General features: G+C 51.3%; 1 protein-coding gene and 1 long non-coding RNA gene across 11 annotated transcripts in view; one reads left to right on the top strand and one right to left on the bottom strand.

Moving 5' to 3' along the window:
• The window catches only part of SSBP3 (single stranded DNA binding protein 3), a 181949-nt gene extending 169590 nt beyond the window's left edge, over positions 1 to 12359 (bottom strand). For 5 of the 10 annotated variants that reach the window (XR_012419872.1, XM_005543282.5, XM_005543283.5 and 2 more), the window contains exons 1-4: positions 12143 to 12349; positions 11059 to 11131; positions 10778 to 10839; positions 8088 to 8172 (exon numbers count right to left, since the gene is read on the bottom strand). Coding sequence is in view for 6 of the 10 variants with exons in the window: in XM_005543282.5 (XP_005543339.1) it covers positions 8088 to 8172; positions 10778 to 10839; positions 11059 to 11131; positions 12143 to 12198 (276 nt within the window). In the remaining 4 variants the exon portion in view is untranslated. Of the gene's footprint in view, positions 1 to 8087; positions 8173 to 10777; positions 10840 to 11058; positions 11132 to 11328; positions 11501 to 12142 lie in introns of those variants that run through there. The other 5 variants (XR_012419873.1, XM_005543284.5, XM_074006081.1 and 2 more) reach the window with 3 other exon arrangements.
• Positions 12360 to 16265: 3906 nt separating this feature from the next.
• The window catches only part of LOC123572757 (uncharacterized), a 32082-nt gene continuing 23384 nt past the window's right edge, over positions 16266 to 24963 (top strand). Inside the window, exon 1 of the long non-coding RNA XR_006697266.2 lies at positions 16266 to 16959. This is a non-coding gene — a long non-coding RNA (uncharacterized lncRNA). The remainder of the gene's footprint in view (positions 16960 to 24963) is intronic.

The raw sequence follows: 24963 nt of genomic DNA, 5'->3' as shown, positions 1-24963 counted from the left end.
AGAAGCCAATGTGGTCAGAACCAGCTTCCCTGCCATGGCTGGCACTTCCCTTCTCAATCTCACTGTCTCCTTAAGACTCCTTTTTTTTATTGTATGTGGGAATCCCACAAAGGGGAAATAAAAGGGGAAAATTCCCTCATACAACAAAAAAAAATCAGGGACAATCTGAGCACCTGCCAGGGCAGGATACCTACCAAAGAGAACAGTCCAAGACCCCTCATTTCATCCCTGTTAACAAAGACACAGGATTTTACAGCACAACCAACTTTCCCTGGACAGCTTTCCAAGCCTCTCTCACAGCCATCCCCATGGTGGGCTGCGCCAGGACAACCCTTGAGCCTATTTTACAGTAAAGAGATGGACCTTGAGAAATGAAGGCCCCCACAGCTATCAAGGACGTGAAGCTGAAATGCAAATCTAGATTCCTGCTGATGCCAAGCTTCATGCCCTCTGGGCCTTACCACTTAAGCCATGCAGTGGCCACACGCGGGAGTGGGAGAGGACCATTCTGCCCAATACAGATAAGGGACACAGACATCTCAGGGGAGCATTTATCAGTACCAGTCTGTGACAGGACTGCCAGCTCTGCCCCTTGAGAGGGTGCGGGGGTGACACATGACAGCAGGGACGGGCAGTGGGGGGGTTAGAATCAATTCTCCCTGGATACTGAGAGATGACTATACTATATTACTTAACTCTCAAAACCACTATGCAAAGGAATCACCATTCCTCCATGCTACAGATGGGAAAACTGAGGATCCCGGCCAGGAAGTGAGGATCCCTGACGATTTCCAGCCAGGAAATGACAGAGTAGAAACTAGAATTCACATGGGAGTCTAAGCCACCAGTCAGAACCCAAACCCTTTAAAATCCAGAGGATTCAAAACCCAGGAAAAGAAATGCAGAACACAGAGAGAAACACTGCTAAAACTCATCTTGCCAAGGCTACAAAAACCCCATTACCAGCCAGGCGCGGTGGCTCACGCCTGTAATCCCAGCACTTAGGGAGGCTGAGGCAGTCAGATTACAACGTTAGGAGTTCGAGACCAGCCTGGCCAAGATGGCGAAACCCTGTCTCTACTAAAAATACAAAAAATTAGCTGGGTGTGGTGGCACATGCCTGTAATCCCAGCTACTCAGGAGGCTGAGGCAGGAGAATCACTTGAACCCGGGAGGCAGAGGTTGCAGTGAGCTGAGATCGCACCATTGCACTCCAGCCTGGGCAACAAGAGCGGGGAAGAAAAAAAAAACATTACCCCAGTGAATCAAAAAAAACAATCATGATTGTCTATTTGCTGTAAGCTCCCAGCAACATGTATTAAAGAAGTTTATGTGAATCGTCTAATGCACTTGTACCATGGTCAGAATTATTACCAAGCTAAAAAAGATTAATTTTTCTAAATACTCTAAACCCTCAGACACTATTATAAAGGCTACAGCTAGTGTAACATTTCTGTTATCTTGGCTGACAGACCCCCAAGCACACACACCTCCCTGCCACTTCTCCCTGTTAAGGCGTAAACACACACAGTCTCATACAGAAAGAGGCAGGGAAGCCAAGGGAAGGAGGCACCCTTGACCTGAGGTTCTCCACTTGAGAACCTGCCTCCCTCACAAAATTCAGATGACCTAAGGAACTGTGAGGAGAGCTGGGTGTCTCCCAGCTCCCTCTGAGTGCTGGCTGGCACAGAGCTAACTCTCAGTCCAAGTTTGCAAATGCTTAGCTAACAAAGATGGCATTATGCGAAAGATTGGTGCACACTGCTGGTCTGGGAGTTCAAATGAAGTGACCACTGCCAAAAACTTTGTTTGGGTCCCCACCACTCCCCCCGCCCCACCTCCTGCCTTGAAATAAAGGGCAAGGATTTGCAATTTGGGGTCTTGCCGCCACTTGAAACCCATTAAGGTGGCTGCATTACTCGGGTTCTGGCAAAATGCAATTCCAGTTTCTCATTTAATGTTTAATTAGATACCGATGGAGGAGTCTGGCAGCCTCTGGGGTTAAGAGGAATTGCAGAAAACGGGGCGGGAGCCTAAAGAGGGGCCGCAACCCAAAGCCTCCGCTCCAAGGGGAATGGGGGAGAGGGAAAAAAAAGTGTGTATGTTTTGTATTTTTAATCTGCCACACAAGGGTGCCAAGGGTCAGAGCCAAAGGCAACACCGTGAACTTGCCAGGACCTCTGGGCAGATAGCTAGCCTGGCTTATCACGGGGCAGCACACTCCCCCAGCTCCTTGAAGCCCAGCTGCAAGCCTTCTCCACCTATTCCAGCCTGCACTGCCACCCTCTCATCCCCCTCCCCCTAAAGGGTTCTGGCAGGCATGGACACTCCCTGCCTGGCAGGAACCTCAGCTCAGCACATCCAAGGAGAGCCCTCTCAAATATCACTTTGCTATTTCAAACCCACCAAGGACGCTGGACCCCTGCCACACAGCCACAAATACCTCAGCGCCAGCCCACGCCCACGACTCTGGGGTACTTTCTTGCTTTAACCAACCCTCCTCAAGGCAGTCTCCCCTCTGCTGAGGAAGGAGTCAGCAGAGTCTTGCTGGGGTGGGAGCACAGGGCCAGGAAGCCAGCCTCACTGAGGTAGAACACAAAACAGTCAAGATGAGGCCGGGCGCGGTGGCTCACGCCTGTAATCCCAGCACTTTGGGAGGCCGAGATGGGCGGATCACCAGGTCAGGAGATCGAGACCATCCTGACTAACACAGTGAAACCCCGTCTCTACTAAAAAAATACAAAAATTAGCCGGGCGCGGTGGCGGGCACCTGTAGTCCCAGCCACACGGGAGGCTGAGGCAGGAGAATGGCGTGAACCCGGGAGGCGGAGCTTGCAGTGAGTGGAGATCGCGCCACTGCACTCCAGCCTGGGAGACAGAGCGAGACTCCATCTCAAAAAAAAAAAAAAAAAAACAGTCAAGATGAAAGGGAACTCAGGTCTACAGAGGAAGGAAACTGAGGCAAGCAAGGAAAATTCATCAAGGTCATGGAATTCCACGTCCATTTCACTCCCAAAGTTCTTCACCGGGAATCACAGAGGCGCCTGGGGTTGGAGCAGCTGTCCCTGAACCTCCCGAAACCATGCACAAGTCCCCTCTATGAGGGCTTTCTGGAAATACTGTCCACAGCTTTTACCACATTTTCCCTGCCAAAAGGTAAAAGCCACTGCACCACAGCAAACCCGCTTCCCAGAGTTCAGGTCTCACCTCTGCCAGTGACTCCGCAATTCACCTTGCAGAGGCTCCATTCAAATTCTGTTAAGTTCATGTCTTCAGTGAACATGTGGGGGGGCACCAACCAGCATACCTGGTGCCAGATATGCTCCAGGTCAACTGCAAATACCTCCCCTCTGTTTTGCAGGGATTCTCTATCAAGTAAGTGTCAATAAAAGCTGTGAGGTAAAACTAGAAAGATGGAGGATTTCTAGTCTCAGCTCTGCCAACACCTGGCTGCCTGCCCTTGGACAAGCCACCTAAACTCTAGGGTTCAGTTTCCTCATCTGTAAAACAGGAGTGAGATTTTATAACGAAACCCAACCAACAAGGCAGCTGCAAAGCCCAACCACAACCACACGAATGAAAACATGTTATAAAAAAGTACAGCAAGTATGTGTGGTGTAAGAATCCATCGCTATTCTCTAGTCTCTTTAGCTCAAAGGCCACTCATTTCTTGGCCTTCCAAATGCCACTCATTTCTTGACACTGAAAGGAAAACACAAAATTAGCTACCACACAGGGGGAAAAGGATTGCTTTTTGTTTGAGAAGGCACCAAAGACACTTCCCTGCAGGTCCACCTTGGAGAAGGTCAAAGCAGAGAAGGTGGCCAGGACACCACTGGGTGCATAGTAAGAGACGCTCATGCAGCTGGAAGTGTCCACTCTACAAAAGGTCAGGACCCAGACAACAGTGTCTAAGAGAACCCAAAGAGATGCCCCAGTGGGATCCCATGGGCTTTTGTCAACACTCTTTTGAGATGCACTGCTCTGGCCTGAGGGTAACAGCAAGGAAATTACAATGGGACCCTAACCCTCCTCCCACGGCCGGGGACCTCTTCTGATTTAATGCAAACCAATTTATCAGAAAAGTCCACTCCAGACTTGAGTTCTCCAATGCTCCCATTGCCCTGTAAGCACTTCCTACCCACTGAAGACGGGTATGGTATCTGGGCTGCACAAACTCCCCAGACCCTAAGAATCTTTGGATCTCCTTGATAGAAAACAGAAGGGCAGTCAACAAACACTTACTCACACTCGATTTTCTAAAAATCAGTTAAGGCAACTAGTTAACTAACTTTAAAATCACCTTGTTCAAGAGCACCCGCAACAGTTAAGTCTCTACAAGAACACCATCCAACGCTCACTGACCCCAAGCGACTTACTCATTCTTACCGTTACCTGAACTCCTTCATACAATCAGAACATGTGCCTGCTACATGGAAGGTACTGTGGGAGCTACAGAGATGAACAGTTCACGGTCTCAACCACGGAAAAAATGAATAGGCTGTTGCCAGAAAGACAACCCTAAGTGAGAAGTTAGGTGGAATAGTGCGAACAAATGCTACTTGCCATGGGCCTGCAGGGCCAAGCCTGGTGGGCTTAGAAACACCCATTCCAGAGTCAGTCATGACTCCATGGGTGTGCATTCTAACTACCACTTCCCAGGTGGGAATTAACCGCTGTGTGCCTCAGCTGCTTCATCTGCAAAATGGAGTGAACAACAAGCCTTCTCTCATCGGGTCTCTGGCAGGATATGAGGGACTGAACTTACAGCAGTTAGCAGAGTGATCTGGCACATGGAAAGCTGCCAACAGAGGCTTTGTATAGGTGGTTTTTTTTTTTTTTTTTTTTGAGACGGAGTCTCGCTCTGTCGCCCAGGCTGGAGTGCAGGGGCGCGATCTCGGCTCACTGCAAGCTCCGCCTCCTGGGTTCACGCCATTCTCCTGCCTCAGCCTCCTGAGTAGCTAGGACTACAGGCACCCGCCACCGCGCCCGGCTAATTTTTTGTATTTTTAGTAGAGACGGGGTTTCACTGTGTTAGTCAGGATGGTCTCGATCTCCTGACCTTGTGATCCGCCCGCCTCGGCCTCCCAAAGTGCTGGGATTACAGGCTTGAGCCACCGCGCCTGGCCTTAGGTGGTTTTTATAGATATGGAGATGAAAGGGTGATCACAGAATGCAGAAAACTATCTCGTAAGTTCTCCAAGAAGGAGGTCTTAAAAGACGAATAGGATTTGAATGGGTAAGAGAGGAATGCACTCCAGGCAAGAGGAAGGAGTCAGCAAGAAGCTACTGCAATCATTTTAGCAAGAAGGAATGAAGGTTAACTAGACAGTAGTCACAGGAAGGGAGACACTAGATGAAGACTTGAGAAAGACAAAGAGAAAAGTGGGTTCCTTTTCCTAATTTTCTCAAGTTTTTCTCAGTTTTCCACTTGCTTCTCAGCTGTCACCCCTCCAACTCAATGCTACCCCTTAACTCCTTCATAATCCCCATTCATCACTCCATCCCTCCTCCCACATGCTGACTCTCAGGCCACATTATACCAGGTGGAGCCCAATTCAGGAAAAAAGGTTTTTACACCCCACAAGTATGAAATGTGGGCCTCAATGAGGGTGAACTCATCTCTTAGTAGGATCTTCCAAATGTCAACGCCAACCTCAGTGATCTCTATACAATTCTTTTTTTTTTTTTTTTTTTTTTTTTGAGAAGGAGTCTCACGCTGTTGCCCAGGCTGGAGTGCAGTGGCGCGATCTCGGCTCACTGCAAGCTCCGCCTCCTGGGTTCACGCCATTCTCCTGCCTCAGCCTCCTGAGTAGCTAGGACTACAGGCGCCCGCCACCGCGCCCGGCTAATTTTTTTATTTTTAGTAGAGACGGGGTTTCACTGTGGTCTCGATCTCCTGACCTTGTGATCCGCCCGCCTCGGCCTCCCAAAGTGCTGGGATTACAGGCTTGAGCCACCGCGCCCGGCCAATCTCTATACAATTCTACTGCCATTCCTTAGCAAATTACTGAAAGCAAACCCATGTGCAAACTTTCACTGCCGCCATATTGTTTCAAGATGGAAGACTACACCACAAGTTGCCGAAGAGTCTCAAGTTTATAGAGCACCAAACTTAAATTACTAACTTCTCTGAAAGGTACAGCCAAAAAATAGCATAGATATGCTACATCAAAAGAATGAAACAGACACACCCACCCACCCCAGATTCTAAAATGAAACTATTTGCATAGTAGTCAAAAACTAGCAACAGTGTTGGCTGTTCACAGTTTAGGAAAAAAAACATGCAAGATTTTTACTAGGTAGAAAGGTCAAATTCACCAACTATTTTTATACAGCTGTGTACCTCTTAGCCTCCCTGAACATCCAGTTCAGGAAATCTTATCGTCACCATGGGATTTTCCCAGAAGAACCACATCATAAGTGAACCAGTGACCTCTCCCTTTCACTACTACGTAAGTTTATCAGACCAGACATATCATTCACCAGCTTCTCTTTTTCAGCCCTGAAGAGGGCACAAGGACCGCTCAATTTCCTCAGTGTTCCTTTCCAAGAGCATTAACTTTTCATTCACAACAAAATTGCATCACATTGAATATTCTCAAAACCAGTGGGCCACCATCTGGGTCTCTACTCCTCATATTACAGGAGAAATTTTCACCACGAAGACATTGGTGATCATGGGATTTGACCACTTGTGAAACAACCAAATGGGTCTGGTCTCCCAGCCAATTTCTTTTTTTTTTTTTTTTTTTTGAGACGGAGTCTGGCTCTGTCACCCAGGCTGGAGTGCAGTGGCGCCATCTCGGCTCACTGCAAGCTCCGCCTCCCGGGTTTACACCATTCTCCTGCCTCAGCCTCCCGAGTAGCTGGGACTACAGGCGCCCGCCACCTCGCCCGGCTAGTTTTTTGTATTTTTTAGTAGAGATGGGGTTTCACCATGTTAGCCAGGATGGTCTCCATCTCCTGACCTCGTGATCCGCCCGTCTCGGCCTCCCAAAGTGCTGGGATTACAGGCTTGAGCCACCGCGCCCGGCCCCCAGCCAATTTCAACCTCCACGTACAGGGAACTCAGATGGCTGGCCCAAGCAGGTGGGACCTAACGACGTTCAAGAAACCAACTCCCAAGGACCCACGGATTCCCAGGACCATTCCTACCCACTGCACGCAGAAGAGCAAGACCAATTAGATCACCTGCTATATGGACATGCTTAACCATCTATAGGGTCAGCAAGCAGAACTGAATGGAGGCTATGGAAGACCTTCAGACACATCCTCTTCCATCTCCCCAAGATGGGTCCTAACCTATTTCATCGGATCTTCATGTGTGACTCCAATCCAGGTTTGAAACCTGGGTTGGTTTGTTTTTCCTGAACAGGACTGCTATGGGAGATGAATAGATGGCAGACAACTCTCTCGTAATAATTTCATAAATCTTAAGAAACTCATCCAGGTAGAAAGTGAATAATAGGGTAAAAAGAACTACAATCTGATGATGTTAACTATCTTCACAAGAATATTTTGGCCACAAGATTATGAACTAGCTGATGATCTCAGAGTACAGATCTTCTTAGTGGATACAGTATGCCCACCCACACCAAACACACACACACACACACCCCCCCCCATAATTTGAAAGATCGCTCTCTGGAAAGCAGAGCAAGAAAGTTCCATTCCACCAAATTCTCATTCAACTCCAAAACACAAGTTTCATACTGGGTTTCGTTTGTTACAATTTCTTCTGAAACCAACACTAAAGAGGCTTAGTCCCCTCTCAGCTAACTGTCCACTCTTAACGTAAGTCTCACATAGTTCTGAGTCCTGTACAACACCATTTAATTCTCCACATAGATAGCTACACAATTTTTCACAATCACAACATTATGAAACACCGTTCACCAAGTCAGAACACTGCTGGAGAAGAGTACCATGGGGAGGGCTGCAGAGAGGTGGGCAGGGGAACAGAAAGAAAGGCAAGGAGAAAATAAAGACCACTGCCAAATGGCTGTGTATTTGCTTTTCATACTAGAGAACTTAGAGCTATCCAACCCTATAATTATTGCTAGGATTAAAAATGTGTTACTCACATAATCATGAAAGGCTTTTGCTTCACTCGAATGTTCACAAGTGTCTCTCCTTTCAGGAGCGGCACAGTAAAGGTCCCAAAATACACTGCAAGGAGGAAAATACAATAAGGTCAGGTTACTAATTATTACTTGTGTACACACGGCAAGTGCACAATGCATGGCGCTAACAGTACTAGGTCTCCCAAAGGCTCAATCCCACCTTATCAGCTCTCACTGGGCAAACAGCCTAAAAAACAGAACACGTCCAACTTTTTCTGGCAAGTCAGCCATTAGTAATGGGAGTAATAGTTCTTATATATCAAATACCTACTGCGTGCCCGATGCCTCACACCCGTATTACTTGTGTCTACCATAGACTATAAGGTAGGCAATTTTCTCTCCACTTTACACAGGGGGCAACTGAAGCTCAAAGGGGTTAGTAGAACCCACTCATGGATGCCCTAGGAGGACGAACGCAAATGTGGATGAGAATCCATACTGGTCTCATCTGTTTTCTTTTCACCACCCAAACCAAAATGGCTGCATATCCTAAAAAAGGTTCAAGTGCCAAAGTCAGGACATAACTATGATTCATACATCCAGCAATCTAGGAGAGACTCTGTCAATAAAGGAAATTTTACAGGTTCTTAATCCCAGAGCCCACACCTCCACCCTTCCCACCCCACCCCCACTCCCACCCAAGCCCTCCCCCAAGGAATTCTTATGCAAGAACCACTCCTCCCTCCACGCACCAAAAAACACAAATCAGTTAGGCAAAGGACAGGTCATGGACATCCAAGTATCTGGTCCTTTCACACTGCAGTAGAGGGCCCTCTTCAGAGAAGCACCTGTCAGCAAAGGGAAGAAGGAAGCAAGCCCAGAAATGCCTGCCTCATCCCCCACTAAAGATTTTGTAGGGTCACTCCAACATTTTGTACGAGAACAGACATACAAGTCCTATGTCAACCAATAAAGCCCTATTCAAAGACGGAGTTGTCACTGTTATTAACAAGGGACCTAAGAAACTCTCCAGATCAGGAGCCCAAGGCCCAGGGACAGAACCAGCTTAAAGGGTAAAGTGGGCACCAAAACCAAATTCCTGGTCCAATGCTCTTGTCCTCGTCACAAACAGGCAGCTCTGCAAGTCATCAGACAAGCATCTCACTCAAGGTGTGTGAATAATGCAGCCTGCCCCTCACCAGACAAGCTCCACTGCTTCCTCCTTGGGTCATTTTGCTCAGTGTCAAATCGCAGGAACCAACTTCTACCAAACAGGACCACAGCCACTCATAAGCCACCATCGCCCGGGCCTCACACAACAGACTCTACGTTCCTATGCCTGAGATAAGGATGGAGAAGTTTCAGGAGCTCCTGGATATAACAGGAAAATCAGGGACTTCTACTAGCTGCAGAGAGGGGCTAAAGAACATTTCTTTCTGTCTTCTGGAACTGTACACATCTGATTACCTCCTCCACACGTTAAAGGTTTCCAACACTACATATTCCCCAGCACCTTCACTCATAAGCCTAAGTAACCTTCAATCATAAGCCTAACTTTCTACAAGATCCAAGCCGATCAGAGCTGCCAACCCCATCCACACACTCCCTCCAAAAACAGCCACAGAAAACCTATCACCCACTCCTACAGGTGGAATCCTTCCGCCACACTAATGCCTCCAAGACCTGCAGTTCCGAGGTTGGCAGAAGTAATTAAAAACTCATTTTCTCTGCACAAGTTAGAACAGACACTTCATCCTCCTGCTGTTCTAAGACTTAGAACAGTAACCTGAGCTGGCAGGTAAACCCGCTAAGATGCCAACAGACATGAGACAGGACACACCGTTTTGTTGAACTCCATCAAAGTATCAAAAGCCACTCTGCTTTCTTTTCTGTTTCAAAAGGATGTTAAAGACTCCACCAGTCAGTGGCACAAAACACCGGGGTCATACACTTAGGGCAACTGGGTCCGGCTGACCCTAAGCTCCCTCTTGGCTGTCGTATACCCAACAGAGACCAAACCTGCGGTGGCCCCACACCCAAAGGACACAGAGACCTGGTAAGAGAGTCACAGAGAGTGGGAGCCCCTAACTACAGACACTGTGAGGTCGACTCTGACCAGTTAAGGTTCTGCCTAAAACAACACTTTGTGGTTTTAGTGGGGGAGGGGGGCGGGGAGCTCCCAGAGGAAAGGAAGGACCAGTCAGTCTGAATCAGTATCTTTAAAGGAAGTGGCAGCCCTTTCTTGCTTTTTCTCAGGGTGCCTGGAAAAAGCCCCGTAGATGTCCTATCTTAAGGTTGTAAGCTCCGAGGAGAAAAAGGAACGGACAGGCTAATTGTAAAACAGACCTGGTATCCCCTCCACGCCGCCCCACCCCCACTCCTCTAATTAAAGCAACATGCAGAATTGACAAAAATCCTCCAATGTTTTTTCAAACCCTTGCCTAGAGCCCCAGAGTGAGATGTAAAAGTAAGGAGTTTCTACCCCAACATCACAGATTATTTTGTCGTTTTTCCCCAAAACTTCAGGTAGCATCCTCTTCTGCCCTTTTCCTCCTTGGCCAGCTGGGCCGGAGTGCCTCGAGGTGCCCCGCTCTGTGCAACGCGGAGGGCCACAGGGTGGAGGGCCTGCTCCAGGCCTCCCTTCTTTGTTCACTTGGACCCAGGGCTCAGAACAAAACAAACACACATGCAAAACTATCACACAAACTTACCACCACCACGAGTGCAAAAACCCAGGCGGTTCTCCCAACGTGATGTTTTTTTCCCATCGAATCTGGAAAGGTAAGAGCGGAGGCAGCTTAGAGGAGTAGACACGGGGTGGGCTGGGGGCTTCCTAGAGCCAAAAGGCTGGGAAGACCAACTAACAATAAATGCCAAAAGGTGATAAAAATTCAAAATGGTGGCCACAGTGGCTGCTCCTGAAAACAAAGGCTCTAAGAATAGTGGGGAGGGGGGTGTCAAGAAATTGGATGCTGGGGGGAGTCCCACTCACCTCCGATAAGAAGGTCTGTGCAGATTTCTGTGCTCCTACGTGCAGTAAATATTCGTAGACGTATAAAGCTAACCTGGAAAGTGGGCAGGGAGCAAAGAGAGAGGGGAAGGAGTCAGATCCCACCGGCGCTCTCCAGGACCTTGCCAGCAGGCTTTGAGCCCTGTCTGCGCCGTCCCATTGTGGCCCCGACCAGAGGTAAGCAGCTAGCTAACCCCAAACAGGGCCGCCAGGTGCGAACAGTTAGGGGGTGGGGACCGGGGAACGCGTTACCTCAAGCAGTGAGGGATGGAGAGCAGCCCCAAACTTGAACTTCCAAGTCGCGTCGGGGACAAACCCACCTAGGTTCCTCAAACTCGCAAGCCACTCGACCCCACAGCCACCTTGCCTTTCCCGACCCAGTCCTCGCTACGCTCTCCCCGGCTTTGGAGGTCCAGGGAGACTCAGCCCTGGACTCCGGGTGCTTGGCGCGCTCTAGAGAGGGCAGCAAAGCACCACCCTCGTCACCTCCCCCCAAACAACTGTGCCCCAAGTCTGGGGCCAAGCCGGCGCCACCGTCGCTGCCTAGCCCGGCGTCCGAGGACGCGGACCCAGTGACGAATACGAGGGCAGGGAAGGGAGAGCGCTCCCGGCCGAACAAAGCCCCCGGCACGCACTCCTCACGCCGCCGGCGGACAAAAGGCGGCTTCGGGGCTGCAGAAGCCACGCGCCCCCTGCCCGCGCCCGGTGGGCAAAGTGCGGCCACCGCGGCGAGCGCCCGGCTGGAGCGAGCGTCCAGGCTCGCTGGCGGGACCTCGCCCACCACTCACCGCGGGGCCCCGCGCCCGGCCCGCGCCACGGCCACCAAGTACCTCCTCCGGCGGCTCCCCCCGCCGCCCCTTCCCCGATCTCCCAACCTCCGCCGGCTCCCAACAATGGGTTCTCCCACGCCGCCCGCCCCGGCCTCGGGGAAGGGGCCAGGCAGGCGGCGCCTGGACCCGGGGGCCAGAGGGCGCAGCAGCCCCCGGCCCCCGCCCGCCCACCTGCCTCCCACCGCCCGCCCGCAGCCCGGCGGCGGCGCGGCCGCCACTTGCAAAATAGGGCTTACTTTTCCCGAGCCTGCCCGTCCGAGGGCACCGCCGAGCCTTTGCCTTTGGCAAACATGGTTTGCAGGGAAGAGGGCGCCGAGCCTCGCCGCCGCCGCCGCCGCCGCTACCGCTCCGGCTCTCCCGAGCTGCCCCTCGCTCCCGGCCCCCTCCCCGGCGCTCGCTCGCTCTCTCGCTCGCTGGCGCTCTCCTCGCCGCGCTCCCCTCCCTCCCCCCCAGGCGCTGGCTCCGCGCTCTTTCCAGCTGTCAAAGCGTCAGCCCCGGCCGCGGCCCCATCGCCCTGGAACTCCTCCCGCGCCGGCTCGGCCTGGAGTGCCGCCGCCGCCGCCCGCACGGCCGCCCGCTCTCCGCTCGCTCGCGCGCCCTCCCGGCTCCGCCTGCGCCGCCCTCTGCGCCTCCAACACCGCTGCCGCCGCCGCCGCCGCCGCCGCTGGTCTACTTGGAGCTCAACCGAACGTGGCTACCCGGGCGAGGGAGCGAGGCGGGCGGCAACGTCCCGCGATGGATGGCCGCGTCGACCAATCGGCGCACGCGGGGGCGGGCCCGGGCCGGCCGGGAGGGACGCCCTGACAGCGCCGGCCGCGGCAGTCCCCGCTGCGGCCGCCTCCGCGGAGCCGCTGCCTGCTCCTGCGAGCGAACTGGGGGCGTCCGGGGGCGCGAGCCTCTCTTTTCTGTCGCCGGGGCGGGGGACGACGTGGATCGGGCTGGGGGCACCCTGGTCTCCTCGCCCCAGCGAGGAGGGGGATCTGACTGGCGCTCCCCGCGGCGTGGACCACTGGGGGTTAGGGGGGCGCTGCGGCAGCGTCCGGTGGGAGGGGGCGCAGACCCCCAAGCGGTCGCCGCTCTCTCCCTCCTGCCACGTCCGTCTCCCTTATCTGCTCCTCACCTCCCCCCCGCCGCGGCCCGCGCCAGCCCAGCCCTTATCTCGCCCTTCCCTCTCGGTAGTCCTCCCCCTAGGCTCCGACCCCGAGCCCCTCCCCAGACTCCAGCCCGGCCCCCAGCCCGCCCCGCCCCCGGGCCTCACTCTCGCCCAGTCTAGCTTCCGAGCGCCGGGCCCGGGGCTCCACGCTGAGAGCGGCGCGGCTCGAGCCGGCGCCGAGGCGCGCGGCTGCTCCTTTACTAGATCATTAAAATACTTTGGAAAACCCCAAAGTGGAGCCGCGCGAAAATGGCCTTTGGCGTGCTTTGGGGAGCTGGGGGGGTTGGGGACAGGGGACTTCAACTAAGAGGAACGAGAGTGATTTCTCCCAAATTTCCAAGGTTTGCCAGTCCTGGCAAGTTAGCCCTTCGGCTTCTCCACGGGAAAGGGTGCCACTCGGGGATGGGGGGGCGTCACCTGGGCGGCCTGCGACGCGGAATGCGCGCCACAGAAATGTGCAAACTTCAAATAAATGGAGCTAAATTGGGGAGTAGGGGACGAGAGTCAGGCGTAGGGGGAGGGGAAGCTTCCATTGTCAGTGACCCAGGTGTACAATGGGAAATTGAGGGGGGCTGGCAGAGTGACCCAGCTATTTGCTGCTGACTCCTTTCTGCCCACGCCGAGAACCCAGAAGACACACTGCGTGCCCCTCATTAGAGACTCTTAAGACCAGGTACCGGCGAAATAGGGGAAGGCTCCCCCATTTTCAGACTGTTTTTAGAGAGCGGATCTCTTTAAATGGGATAAAACACTGTCGGCACTGTCTCTTTAAAAGAGTCAAGCAGAAAAAGCTGTGTAAGCGCTGATTGGCTGCCTGTTTGGATACATCTTTAGGGGAGCCTTGAAACTGTTAGCCTAGGTTGATTTTTTTTTTTTTTTTTTTTAACTGCGCTGTTCCAATAAACAAGTAACGCCCCTCCCCCTAACATGCCTCGCACCAAACAATTAAAGGATAGGTCAGTGTCCTGGGGAAAACACGTTTCAAGTAGGAAAACTCAGAACTAGATTTCAACAAAATAAACAATAATTCCCTACCATTAAAGTTTGCTTATTTTGATCTGTAGAAGAGAGAAAAGGGGCTTTTAAAAGAAATGCCCCGCAGCTAAAGGATCTGCGTTGGTTCAGGAAGGAGACTCTGGGTGCATTTTTGGAATAATATTCTACTCAATGTAACAACCTCCTTAAATTAGAATACAGCCAGGCCCTGCGGACACTTCCGGACTCACTCTGCTCCCTTCCAGGACCCAGCGCTCACAGGGGAAAGGGGCAGAAAAAAGGAACGCTGAGACCTAGTTTATGGGCGTCTCTGTGCTAGTCCCTATTTTAAAGGTTGTTTTGTGAATGAGGGAAGCATGGAGGTTGGGAGTTGGAATACAAGGATAGAGGAGAGAAGGAAATAATTACAGTTATTTTTTCCCCTAGGCAGTTTAAATTCAGTAGGGCTAACTTAAGGTACCTTAGAGCCCACACTAATTAAATTGGCCTGCTCATACCCTTCCCCTGGTCTTCCATCTATTTTGAATGGGCTAGGAATGGCCAGGGATGGCTTGTCAACAGACTGACTCACAAGAAGCCTGACTCATCTTGTGTCTGCAAGGCCCACAAATTAGGAGTATCGGTTTGGTCCTGGCTAAAAAAAGAGAAGACACTGCCCTTCTCCGGCCCTACTATGACCCAGGACTCTACCAGATTGGCCATGCCTCTACCAACTTCATGGCTGCAACACAAGCATATCTATTTGAGCATCAGTTGCTTCATCTGTCAAATGGCAAAGGGAGGTTAGAAGATCTTCAGTATCTCTTGATAATCTGATGTGCTACAGTGTTAAGATTTCCCTTCTATATTTTTCTCTCCCTACCACCACCCTGGAAAAAGGACAAAAGGACTAGCACCTCCTTTCCCATGTGACAAGAAGAGAAGGGTAGTATTCAGAGACCCTGTGCCAGGCATTCTGTGGTCAGCCCTTTGCTGGAACTTGACACAACAAAGCTGCACGTTGGTTGGTAGATTCCTTGTTGGAGCTAAAAGAGATGGTGAGAGAGTCCAGGCAGAGAGAGCAGGGAGAGTCTTAGCCACCCCTCACCCCTGCTGGCTAGAAGATTGCTGAGGGGTTCCCTGGAAGTGGGACCACTCAGCAGCCCTAACTAGGTGTGTGGCTGCTGGCACAATTATCCAAAATGTGGTCAGATCAGAAGCAAGTCCAAACACCCATGAGCAGCACTCAAGGCCCCAGTCTACCTTTCGCCTCTGGATCTCCCCAGGCCCCATCTTTGGGCCTGATGTCTCTCTTCCTGGAATGCTTCCTGCCCCACCCAGTTCCCTTCTTCTGCCATCCTTTCAGGCTAACATCCCCTCCGGTGCCATCTCCTCCACAAAAACCTCCCTGCTTTTCACTCCTGGAGCGAAACCTGTCCTTCTGTCCCTCCAATCTTATCTCATTTTGCTTGCACCATTCATTCTCCCCATTGTTGTAGCCACTTGTTTACTGTCTGTCTCCCCCACCAGACTGGGAGGGTAGGCTCTCAGTTTGAGTTATCTGTGTATCTCCAGCACACAGCACAAGCTGAATACCTGTGTGTATATTAACACTCAGTGTAGGCACCAGGAGCCCCCAGGGACTGAGAGACGGAAAACTCACCCCAGCCCCAAAGTACTGGGCCCCGTGGAGAGATAAGGAACGGACAACACCAACAATAGGGTTAGATAAGGCCACTCCCTCGGCTCAGCCCCACCCTCCTAAGCTACAGCCACCTGGAACTCTGTACTTTCAGTTTCCAGAATGGCCATGCCATTTCACACATCCACCCTGACTCATATTCTCTCTGTCTCTTTCTCCCCTATCTTTCTCTTGCCTCCCTCACTTCCTTTTTTCTTTCTTTCTTTTACCACCTGCTTATTGAACACCTACTATGTACCACACACTGTTGTAGGCCTTGGGTCATAAACGGAACACAAATCCTTACCCGGTGGAGCTTACACTGTAGTGAAGTCCCCGCCCAAAGCCCCCTCCGGTGACAGACTCCTACTAACACTTCTCAGATCCAGCCTGGGCAGGGAGGGTCTCCTTCAGAGAGCCTTCGCAGATCCCCCCTCTGAACTCCCAGTTCAGGGCAGGTGTGCCCTCCATGTCCCCACTGCATGGGTGTGGTTCAGGGGTGTATTTTCCCCTGGGAATATGACTCCTTAGGGTCAGGGAATGATCATCATTCTCTGGGGCACCCTCAGTGCCCAGTAACGTGGTGAAAGGAACAGAAGGACAGATGAAGAACTGGGTAACCAGATGTTGCAGGACATGCAGGTGAGGTGGGAGCGAAGACGGAGAGGTGGATTTCAAGCTTAGGCTAGAAGGGCCGCTCCTTCCTCTCTTGGCTGCCAGCAACTGGAACAGCAGAAATCCTGGGCTCTGGCACCAGATGGGTGGGGTCCAGGCCTCCAGAAGGAGGTGGTTAAAGGAAAGGGACTTCAGGCCTATGAACTCAACTCAGGAGACTGTGCTTGCCAAGGATGCCAGAAGACCTTGTTCGCTTTCCCTAGTTCATTCAAAGCTCTCTTTCAGTGCTCCTCACAGCTGCTAGGAGGAGGGATGCAGGCTCCCCTGGGGGCTGTTTCAATGGAAGCTGAGTATGCAGCCCGTCCCCCTTCTGCACCCATCATGCTCAGTCCTAGAATTGCCCGGGGACACCTCTGATCAAAACCTTCCGGCTGGCTTTAGCAGAAGTTTCCCTGAGGGATCAGGGGCCTCCACAGGAGGAGTACAAAATCCAATACCCAAAGACCTGGCTTCACTGGCTCGCTGGCAGTCTTTGGGCAAGTGACCTTCCCCTCCAAGCCTCAGCATCCTCTCTGTGCAATGAGGATGTTAATGCCTATGCCAAAGGCAGGTTGGGAGGACAAAGAGAGGTAAGTGATGGGGAATAGCCCACTAGGCTATTATTAGTCAGTGTTGGCTGAGCCCCAAGTTTCTGTTGATGGAGAGTAGCCGCTTGAGATGGTTGTTTGGGGGCTCAAGGGAGACAGTAATTGGGGAAATGTTTCGAAAATTGAAAAAGATGATTACTCATGGCCAGTAAACAGAGAGGTGCTAAGAAAGAAGTGTATTTGAATTTAAAACCAGCTGGGCACGGTGGCTCGCGCCTGTAATCCCAGCACTTTGGGAGGCCGAGGCAGGTGGATCACAAGGTCAGGAGATCAAGACCATCTTGGCTAACACGGTGAAACCCCGTCTCTACTAAAAATACAAAAAATTAGCTGGGCGTGGTGGCGGGCACCTGTAGTCCCAGCTATTGGGGAGGCTGAGGCAGGAGAATGGCGTGAACCCGGGAGGCGGAGCTTGGCTCCAGCCTGGGCGACAGAGACTCTGTCTCAAAAAAAAAAAAAAAAAAAATTAAAACCAAATGTGTTTTGAAATGTCTTCCAATAGACACATACTTGTCCTGAGCCAATTTGTCATAGCAAAACAGGCTTCAAGTATAGAATGGGTTAGTTCAATTTGAAAGCACCCATGTGCTCAGCCTTGTTTTGTTTTGTTTTTTTCCTATTTCCTTCATAAGAATTTAAGCATTTGGGCTGGGCACGGTGGCTCACACCTGTAATCCCAGCACTTGGGCTGCTGAGGGAGGCAGATCATGAGGTCGAGTTTGAGACCAGCCTGAACAACATGGTGAAACCCCGTCTCTACTAAAAATACAAAAATTAGTCGGGCATGGTGGCATGTGCCTGGAATCTCAGCTACTCGGGTGGCTGGGTCAGGAGAATCACTTGAACCCAGGAGGCGGAGGTTGCAATGAGCTGAGATCGGCCACTGCACTCCAGCCTGGGCAACAGAGCAAGACTCCGTCTTGAAAAAAAAAAAAAAGAATTTAAGTACCCTGGCAGGGCATGGTGGCTCATGCCTGTAATCCCAGCACTTTGGGAGTCCTAGGCGGGAGGATCACTTGCACCAGGGACGCTGGGAAGTACTAGAAAGCAGAATGCTGCCGGTGCGGTGGCTCACGCCTATAATCCCAGCATTTGGGGAGGCAGAGGCGGGCAGGTCACGAGTTCAGGAGATCAAGACCAACCTGGCTAACACGGTGAAACCCCGTCTCCACTAAAAATACAAAAAATTGGCCTGGTGTGGTGGCGGGCGCCTGTAATCTCAGCTACTCGGAAGGCTGAGGCAGGAGAATGGCATGAACCTGGGAGGCGGAGCTTGCAGTGAGCCGAGATCGAGCCACTGCACTCCAGCCTGAGGGACAAAGCGAGACTCCGTCCAAAAAAACAAAAAACAAAAACAAAAAAATGTAAGCAGAAGGCAAGGCCCTATCCTGGGTAGCTGGGGAGAGGAACCTGACACCCACCACGGCCTCTCCCAACTCCGCCTCACCAGGGTGCCCTGGCCTCTGAGTTCCCTCAGCCTGGGACCAGCAGGGCTCTATTTTCATTCACTTGCCAATACTTTGCTCTTGCTGGTCACTCTTCTCCCAGGCAAAGGCTTCACTCCCTCCTCATTTCCTCCAGGTCAAATCACCAGAGCCCCTACCAAAGGAACTTCTTTAGAATGACAGCTGCCCTCGGCCGGGGGCAGTGGCTCACGCCTATAATCCCAGCACTTTGGGAGGCTGAGGCGGGTGGATCACCAGGGCAGAATATCGAGACCATCCTGGCTAACACAGTGAAACCCCGTCTCTACTAAAAATATAAAAAATTAGCCAGGCCTGGTGGCGGGCGCCTGTAGTCCCAGCTACTCAGGAAGCTGAGGCAGAAGAATGGCGTGAACCCGGGAGGCGGAGCTTGCAGTGAGCCGAGATCGCACCACTGCACTCCAGTCTGGGCGACAGAGGGAGACTCCGACTCAAAAAAAAAAAAAAGAAAAGAAAAGAATGACAGCTGCCCTCCATTCTGTTGTTTTTCTCCATAGCAACTATGCAACTATCACCACTGTGTGTGTGTGTATGTGTGTATGTGTGTGTATGTGTGTGTGTGTGTATATATATATATATATATATATATATTTTTTTTTTTTCCCCCTACCTATTTCCTTCATAAGAATTTAAGCATTCTGGCAGGGCATGGTGGCTCATGCCCATACTCCCAGCACTTTGGGAGTCTGAGGTGGGAGGATCACTTGAGACCAGGAGTTCGAGACCAGGAGTTCGAGACCAGCCTGGGCAACAAAGCAAAACACTGTCTCTACAACAACAAAAAAATTAGCCAGATGTGGTGGAATGCACCTGTAGTCCCAGCTACTCTAGAGGCCAAAGTGAAAGGATCGTATGAGCATGGGAGTTTTAGCCCCACTTTTTTTTTTTTTTTTTTTTTTTTTTTTTTTGAGATGGAGTCTCGCTCTGTCACCCAGGCTGGAGTGCACTAGCACGATATCAGCTCACTGTAACCTGTCTCCCAGGTTGAAGCAATTCTCCTGTCTCAGCCTCCCAAATAGATGGGACACAGGTGCCCACCACCACTCCCGGCTAATTTTTGTTTTTTGTTTTTTTTGTTTTTTTTTTTTTTGAGACGGAGTCTCACGCTGTTGCCCAGGCTGGAGTGCAGTGGCGCGATCTCGGCTCACTGCAAGCTCCGCCTCCCGGGTTCCCGCCATTCTCCTGCCTCAGCCTCCTGAGTAGCTAGGACTACAGGCGCCCGCCACCGCGCCCGGCTAATTTTTTGTATTTTTAGTAGAGACGGGGTTTCACTGTGGTCTCGATCTCCTGACCTTGTGATCCGCCCGCCTCGGCCTCCCAAAGTGCTGGGATTATAGGCTTGAGCCACCGCGCCCGGCCAATTTTTGTATTTTTAGTAGAGACGAGGTTTTACCGTATCCATCAGGCTGGACTTGAACTCCTGGCCTCAGGTGATCCACCCGCCTTGGACTCCCAAAGTGCTGGGATTACAGGTATGAGCCACCGTGCCCGGCCTAGCCCCACTCTTAATGAAGGGTTTTTTTTTGCGGGGAAGGATGGACAGAGTCTCACTCTGTCACCCAGGTTGGAGTACAGTGGTATGATCATAGTTCACTGTACCTCAAACTCCTGGGGTCAAACGATCCTTTTGCCTCAGCCTCCCAAGTAGCTGGGACTACAGGAGTGCACCATAATGACCAGTGAATTTTTAAAAATTTTTTGTAAAGACAGAGTCTCGCTTTGTTGCCCAGTCTAGTCTTGAACTCCCGGCCTCAAGCGATCCTCCTGTCTCAGCCTCCCAAAATGCTGGGATTGTAGGCATAGCTATCGCACTGGCCTGTCCGCACTTCTTTTAGCACAGGTACTCAGTTAAAAAAAAAAAAATTACATGTTTTTTGAATAAAATGATTCTTTTAACAAGGGCTTCCTAAATATTTGGTATGGACTGGGCATCGTGGTAAGTGCTGAGGATGCCGTGGTGAACAGGGTGATTATGGTCTCCCTCCGTGTGGAACTTACAGCCTAGCAGGAGAGGCAAGGATTAATTCAATAGGCACTCAGATAAAAAAGCCATTACAAACTATGCCAGTGCCAGGAACCATGGAGAGAGGATGCTGTAAGAACAAATAATAGCAGGGCTGATCTGGTGGGGGAAGAGGTGCTGGTCAGGGAGGACTTCTCTGAGGAGGTGACATTTGAACGCTAAAGAAAGTGTGGGAGTTAACCTTGCAAAGGTGAGGAGGAATGTTCCAGTCAGGGGAAGGAAGTCTCTGGCAGGGAGGAGCCTTGCCAGGTGGAGTTACTGATAGCTTGTCCTTGTGTCAGGAGTAGAATGCCCCGCAGTTCAGCAGGTCTCCCTTGCCATGGTGTCAGAGAAGCCCCAGGGCAGAAAATGAGAGCTCAGTTGGCATCCCTGAGAGGAGACACTGTCAGGTAACACTGCAGGAAGCCGGTTACTGTAGCAAAGTATGGAGTCAGACCCGGGCTGACCACTTCACACCCATTAGCATGGCTGTTATAACAAAACAAAAACAGAACGTAGCAAGTGTTGACAAGGATGTAGAGAAATTGGAATCCTTGTGCATGGTTGGTGGGATGTAAAGTGGTACAGCCACTGTGGAAAACAGTATGGTAGTTCCTCAAAAAATTAATCATAGAGTTACCGTATGATCCATCAATCTCACTTCTAAGTACATACCCAAAAGGATTGAAAGCAGGGACTCAAACAGATATTTGTACATCCATGTTTATGGCAGCATTATTCACAAGGGCCAAAAGATGGAAACAACCGAAACATTCATCGAGAAATGAATGGATAAATAAAATGTGGTACAAACATTGAATGAATATTATTCAGCCTTAAAAAGGAATGCAGTTCTCGCTGGCGCAGTGGCTCATGCCTGTAATCCCAGCACTTTGGGAGGCTGGTCGGGAGTTCAAGACCAGCCTGACTAACATGGCAAAACACCGTCTCTACTAAAAATACAAAAGTTAGCTGGGTGTGGTGTCATGTGCCTGTAGTCCCAGCTACTCAGGAGGCTGAGGCAGAAGAATCACTTGAACCTGGGAGGTGGGGATTGCAGTGAGCCAAGATCACACCACTGCACTCCAGCCAGGGCGACAGAATGAGACTCCGTCTCAAAAAAATTTAAAAATCAGTAAATTAAAGAAAGAAAGAATAAAGGAATGCAGTTCTGATACATTCTACAGCATGGATGAACGTTGAAGACATTATGCTAAGTGAAATCAGCCAGACCCAAAAGGGCAAATACTCTGTGATTCTGGTCATATGAGGTACCTAGAATAGTCAGATTCAGAGAGACAGGGTAGAAACACGGTTGCCAGAGCCTGGGGGAGGAGGGAGTGGGGAGTTAGTGTTTAATGGTAATAGAGTTTCAGTTTGGGAAGATGAAAAAGATCTGGAAATGGATGATGATTCCATTGGTTACACAATAATGTGAACGCACTCAATGCCACTGAAGTGTACGCTACAAAATGGTTACAATGGTAAATTTTGTTATATATATTTTACTGCAATTTTTTTTTTTTTTTTTTTTTTGAGACAGAGTCTTGCTGTGTCACCCAGGCTGGAGTACAGTGGCGCGATCTCAGCTCACTACAGCCTCTGCCTCCCGGATTCCAGAGATTCTCTTGCCTCAGCCTCCTGGGTAGCTGGGATTACAGGCACATACCACCACGCCCAGCTAATTTTTGTGTTTTTAGTAGACGGAGTTTCAACATGTTGGCCAGGCTGGTCTTGAACTCCTGACCTCGTGATCCACCCACCTCAGCCTCCCAAAGTGCTGGGATTACAGGCGTGAGCCACCGCGCCTGGCCTGCAATTTTTTAAAAAACTAAAAAGAGAGGGGTGATGACCCAAGTATAACATGTGGGAAAGACTCACGGACATGGTGCAGAATGGTGCAGCACACCCCTGTCTGAGCATCAGAGGTTCCCAGGCTCCTGAAACCCTCTCCTCACACAGCTTCAGGGCTCCACTCTCTCCTGGTTCTTCCTCTTCCTCTCGGGCTATTCTTCCTGTTATCCTTTAACAGATTATTTTTTCTCCAGCCCCTTCTAAAAATTTTATTAGTCAAACTATTGCTGATACAGTGTTACATAACACACAGCCCCCGAATCTCAGTGGCTTATAATAAAAGCCATTTATTTCTCACTCACAGGTCTGCAGTCAACTAGGCAGCTCTGCTTCAGGGTACAGCTTGAGTCTGTCCCATGTGTCTCCCATTCTTGGGTACAGGCTGAAGGGCAGAGGCTGCCTGGCATGTTCTTTCCAGAGTAAAAGGAGCATCAGTGGCCAGGCCAACTCACGCAAGCCTCACATCCGCTTCCAAGTCACATGGCCAAGCCGAGCATCAATGGGGCGGGAAGGGGGAGTGAATGTTTGCTGAACAGTAGTAAAATCTACCACAGATGGGCTTCTCTCAGACTCTGTCCTGGACCTTCTCTCTCTCTTTGGGCAAGTTCACATGGCACTGATTGCACCTGAACCTCAATGACAATGGCTCCTGAATCCATCCCACTGGTGCGGACCCTTTTCCTTAGCCCCAAAGCCATGTGTGTTCAGTCACAGTGCATTTCCATCTGCTTGTCTCTCTGATGCCTCAAAGTCCATGTGTCCAGAGCTGGCCTCATTATTTCTCCCCATCCAATTCCTGTAGTCAATCTCCATCTCTGTACCTGGCACCAACACCCTCCCGCCGGGTGAGGAGAGCACACAGAAGGTGCCATGTTTACCAGATCCAGCTGGCCAAGCTTGGCACTGGCTGGGAGTGAGAAAGAGGAGGAGCAGAGACCGGCCCCATAGTGTGTGGTGGAGATGGTTGGGTCCAGCCCTGAATTGTTGCACAGCCCCTGACTGGTCTCCCTGCCTTCAGAACACTCCCCTTCACCCTTCCTTCCCCAGCCAAGGGATGTGTTTAAGGCACAGGTCTGACCATGTCATGCTCCTGCTTAAAACTCTTTGGGGAATCCCCATTTCATCCAAAATGAAGCCCAAATTCCACAGCAAAAAGATTCAAGGTCCTTCATGCTCTATCTCTCTCCATAGCCTGTTGTTTGTCGGGGATTGTCCTGGATGTGGGGGATGGGTGTGTGAACAAGAGAGCTGTGGTCCCTGCTCCGTGGAGGTTTGTCACCTGTGGGGAAGCAGATGACTCCATTAGTACCTACGAGATCCAATGTGACAAGGGTGGTGATGGAACACACAGGCCCCCATGGGCACAGTGCAGGGGCGCTAAGCTGCCCCAGGGCTTCAGGGAAGGTAGCTGGAGGAGGTGACCTTCCTTCCTCAGGCTGTAATGGGAATGGGTGAGCGCTCTCAGGGGGAAGCTAGGGACAGGCTCCTAGGTTTACCAGCAGGGCTGATGCAGGAGGAGCCAGTGAAGGAGACCAAGGAGGACTGCCCAGCACCACAGATGAGGAGACAGCCCAGGGAAGACAGTGCTTCCAGGAGAGAGTGGCCGAGCAACACAGTTTTTGGAAAGAGCTCTGTGAAGGGCACAGCTGGCCTGTGTAGAGCAGTTTTGTTTGTTTGTTTGTTTTTGTAGACGGAGTCTCCCTCTGTTGCCCAAGCTGTAGTGCAGTGGCGTGATCTCGGCTCACTGCAAACTCCGCCTCCCGGATTCAAGCAATTCTCCTGTCTCCCTCCCAAGTAGCTAGGACTACAGGCACCTGCCACCATGCCCAGCTAATTTTTGTATTTTTAGTAGAGACGGGGTTTCACCACGTTGGTCAGGCTGGTCTCGAACTCCTGACCTCAGGTGATCCACCCACCTCAGCCTCCCAAAGTGCTGGGATTACAGGCATGAGCCACCATGCCTGGCCACATAGAGCAGTTTTAGGGGAGTGATGAGGCTGGAGCCAGACCCTGGCAGTGGAGGAGTGGAAGGGAGGCAGAGGAGAGAGAATGCAGTGGAGGAGTGGGAGGGAGAGCGGAGACAGCAAGTGTGGATAACTCTTGGGGGAAGAGATAGCCAGCACCCAGAGGTAAGAGTGTTGCTGTGTTTTGCTGGAAAGTGGAAGACACTAGAACCTGCACAAATGCTGATTGCAGAGAGTCCATGCAGAGGGCAAGGCTGGAGGAACTAGGTGGAGGTTTAGGGTGAAGCTAGCATGGAGTCCCTAAGAAGAGGGAGGAGAGTGGCCTCAGCGGGGTTGGAGAAGTGCCTTTACCTCTCTGGGCACACAGACATGGAGGTACTCAGCCTGCACCATCGAGGCACTCGCTGTCTAGGGGATGAGGCTGTCCAGGGGAGATAAGTTTGGAGCTGTGACTTTAAAGGATGAGTAGGAGTTTGCTAGGCAGAGCAGCAGGGGTAGAGGGATGCCAGACCATGGGAACAGCATGGGCAAAGGCACAGAGGCATGAGGCAGCCAACTTGTTAGTGCAATGGTTGGTTGAGGGAGTGCACATGGGGCTCAGGAGGAAGTGGTGATAGATGAGGGTGGAGAGGTGACCAGGGAGCTCTTGCAGCTTCACATAGGAATTCATGAGCATGAACTC

This window comes from Macaca fascicularis, chromosome 1, assembly GCF_037993035.2.
Source record: "Macaca fascicularis isolate 582-1 chromosome 1, T2T-MFA8v1.1".
NCBI classification, from domain to species: domain Eukaryota; kingdom Metazoa; phylum Chordata; class Mammalia; order Primates; family Cercopithecidae; genus Macaca; species Macaca fascicularis.
Note: the sequence above shows the minus strand (reverse complement) of the source record. Positions and strands in the feature narration are given on the sequence as shown.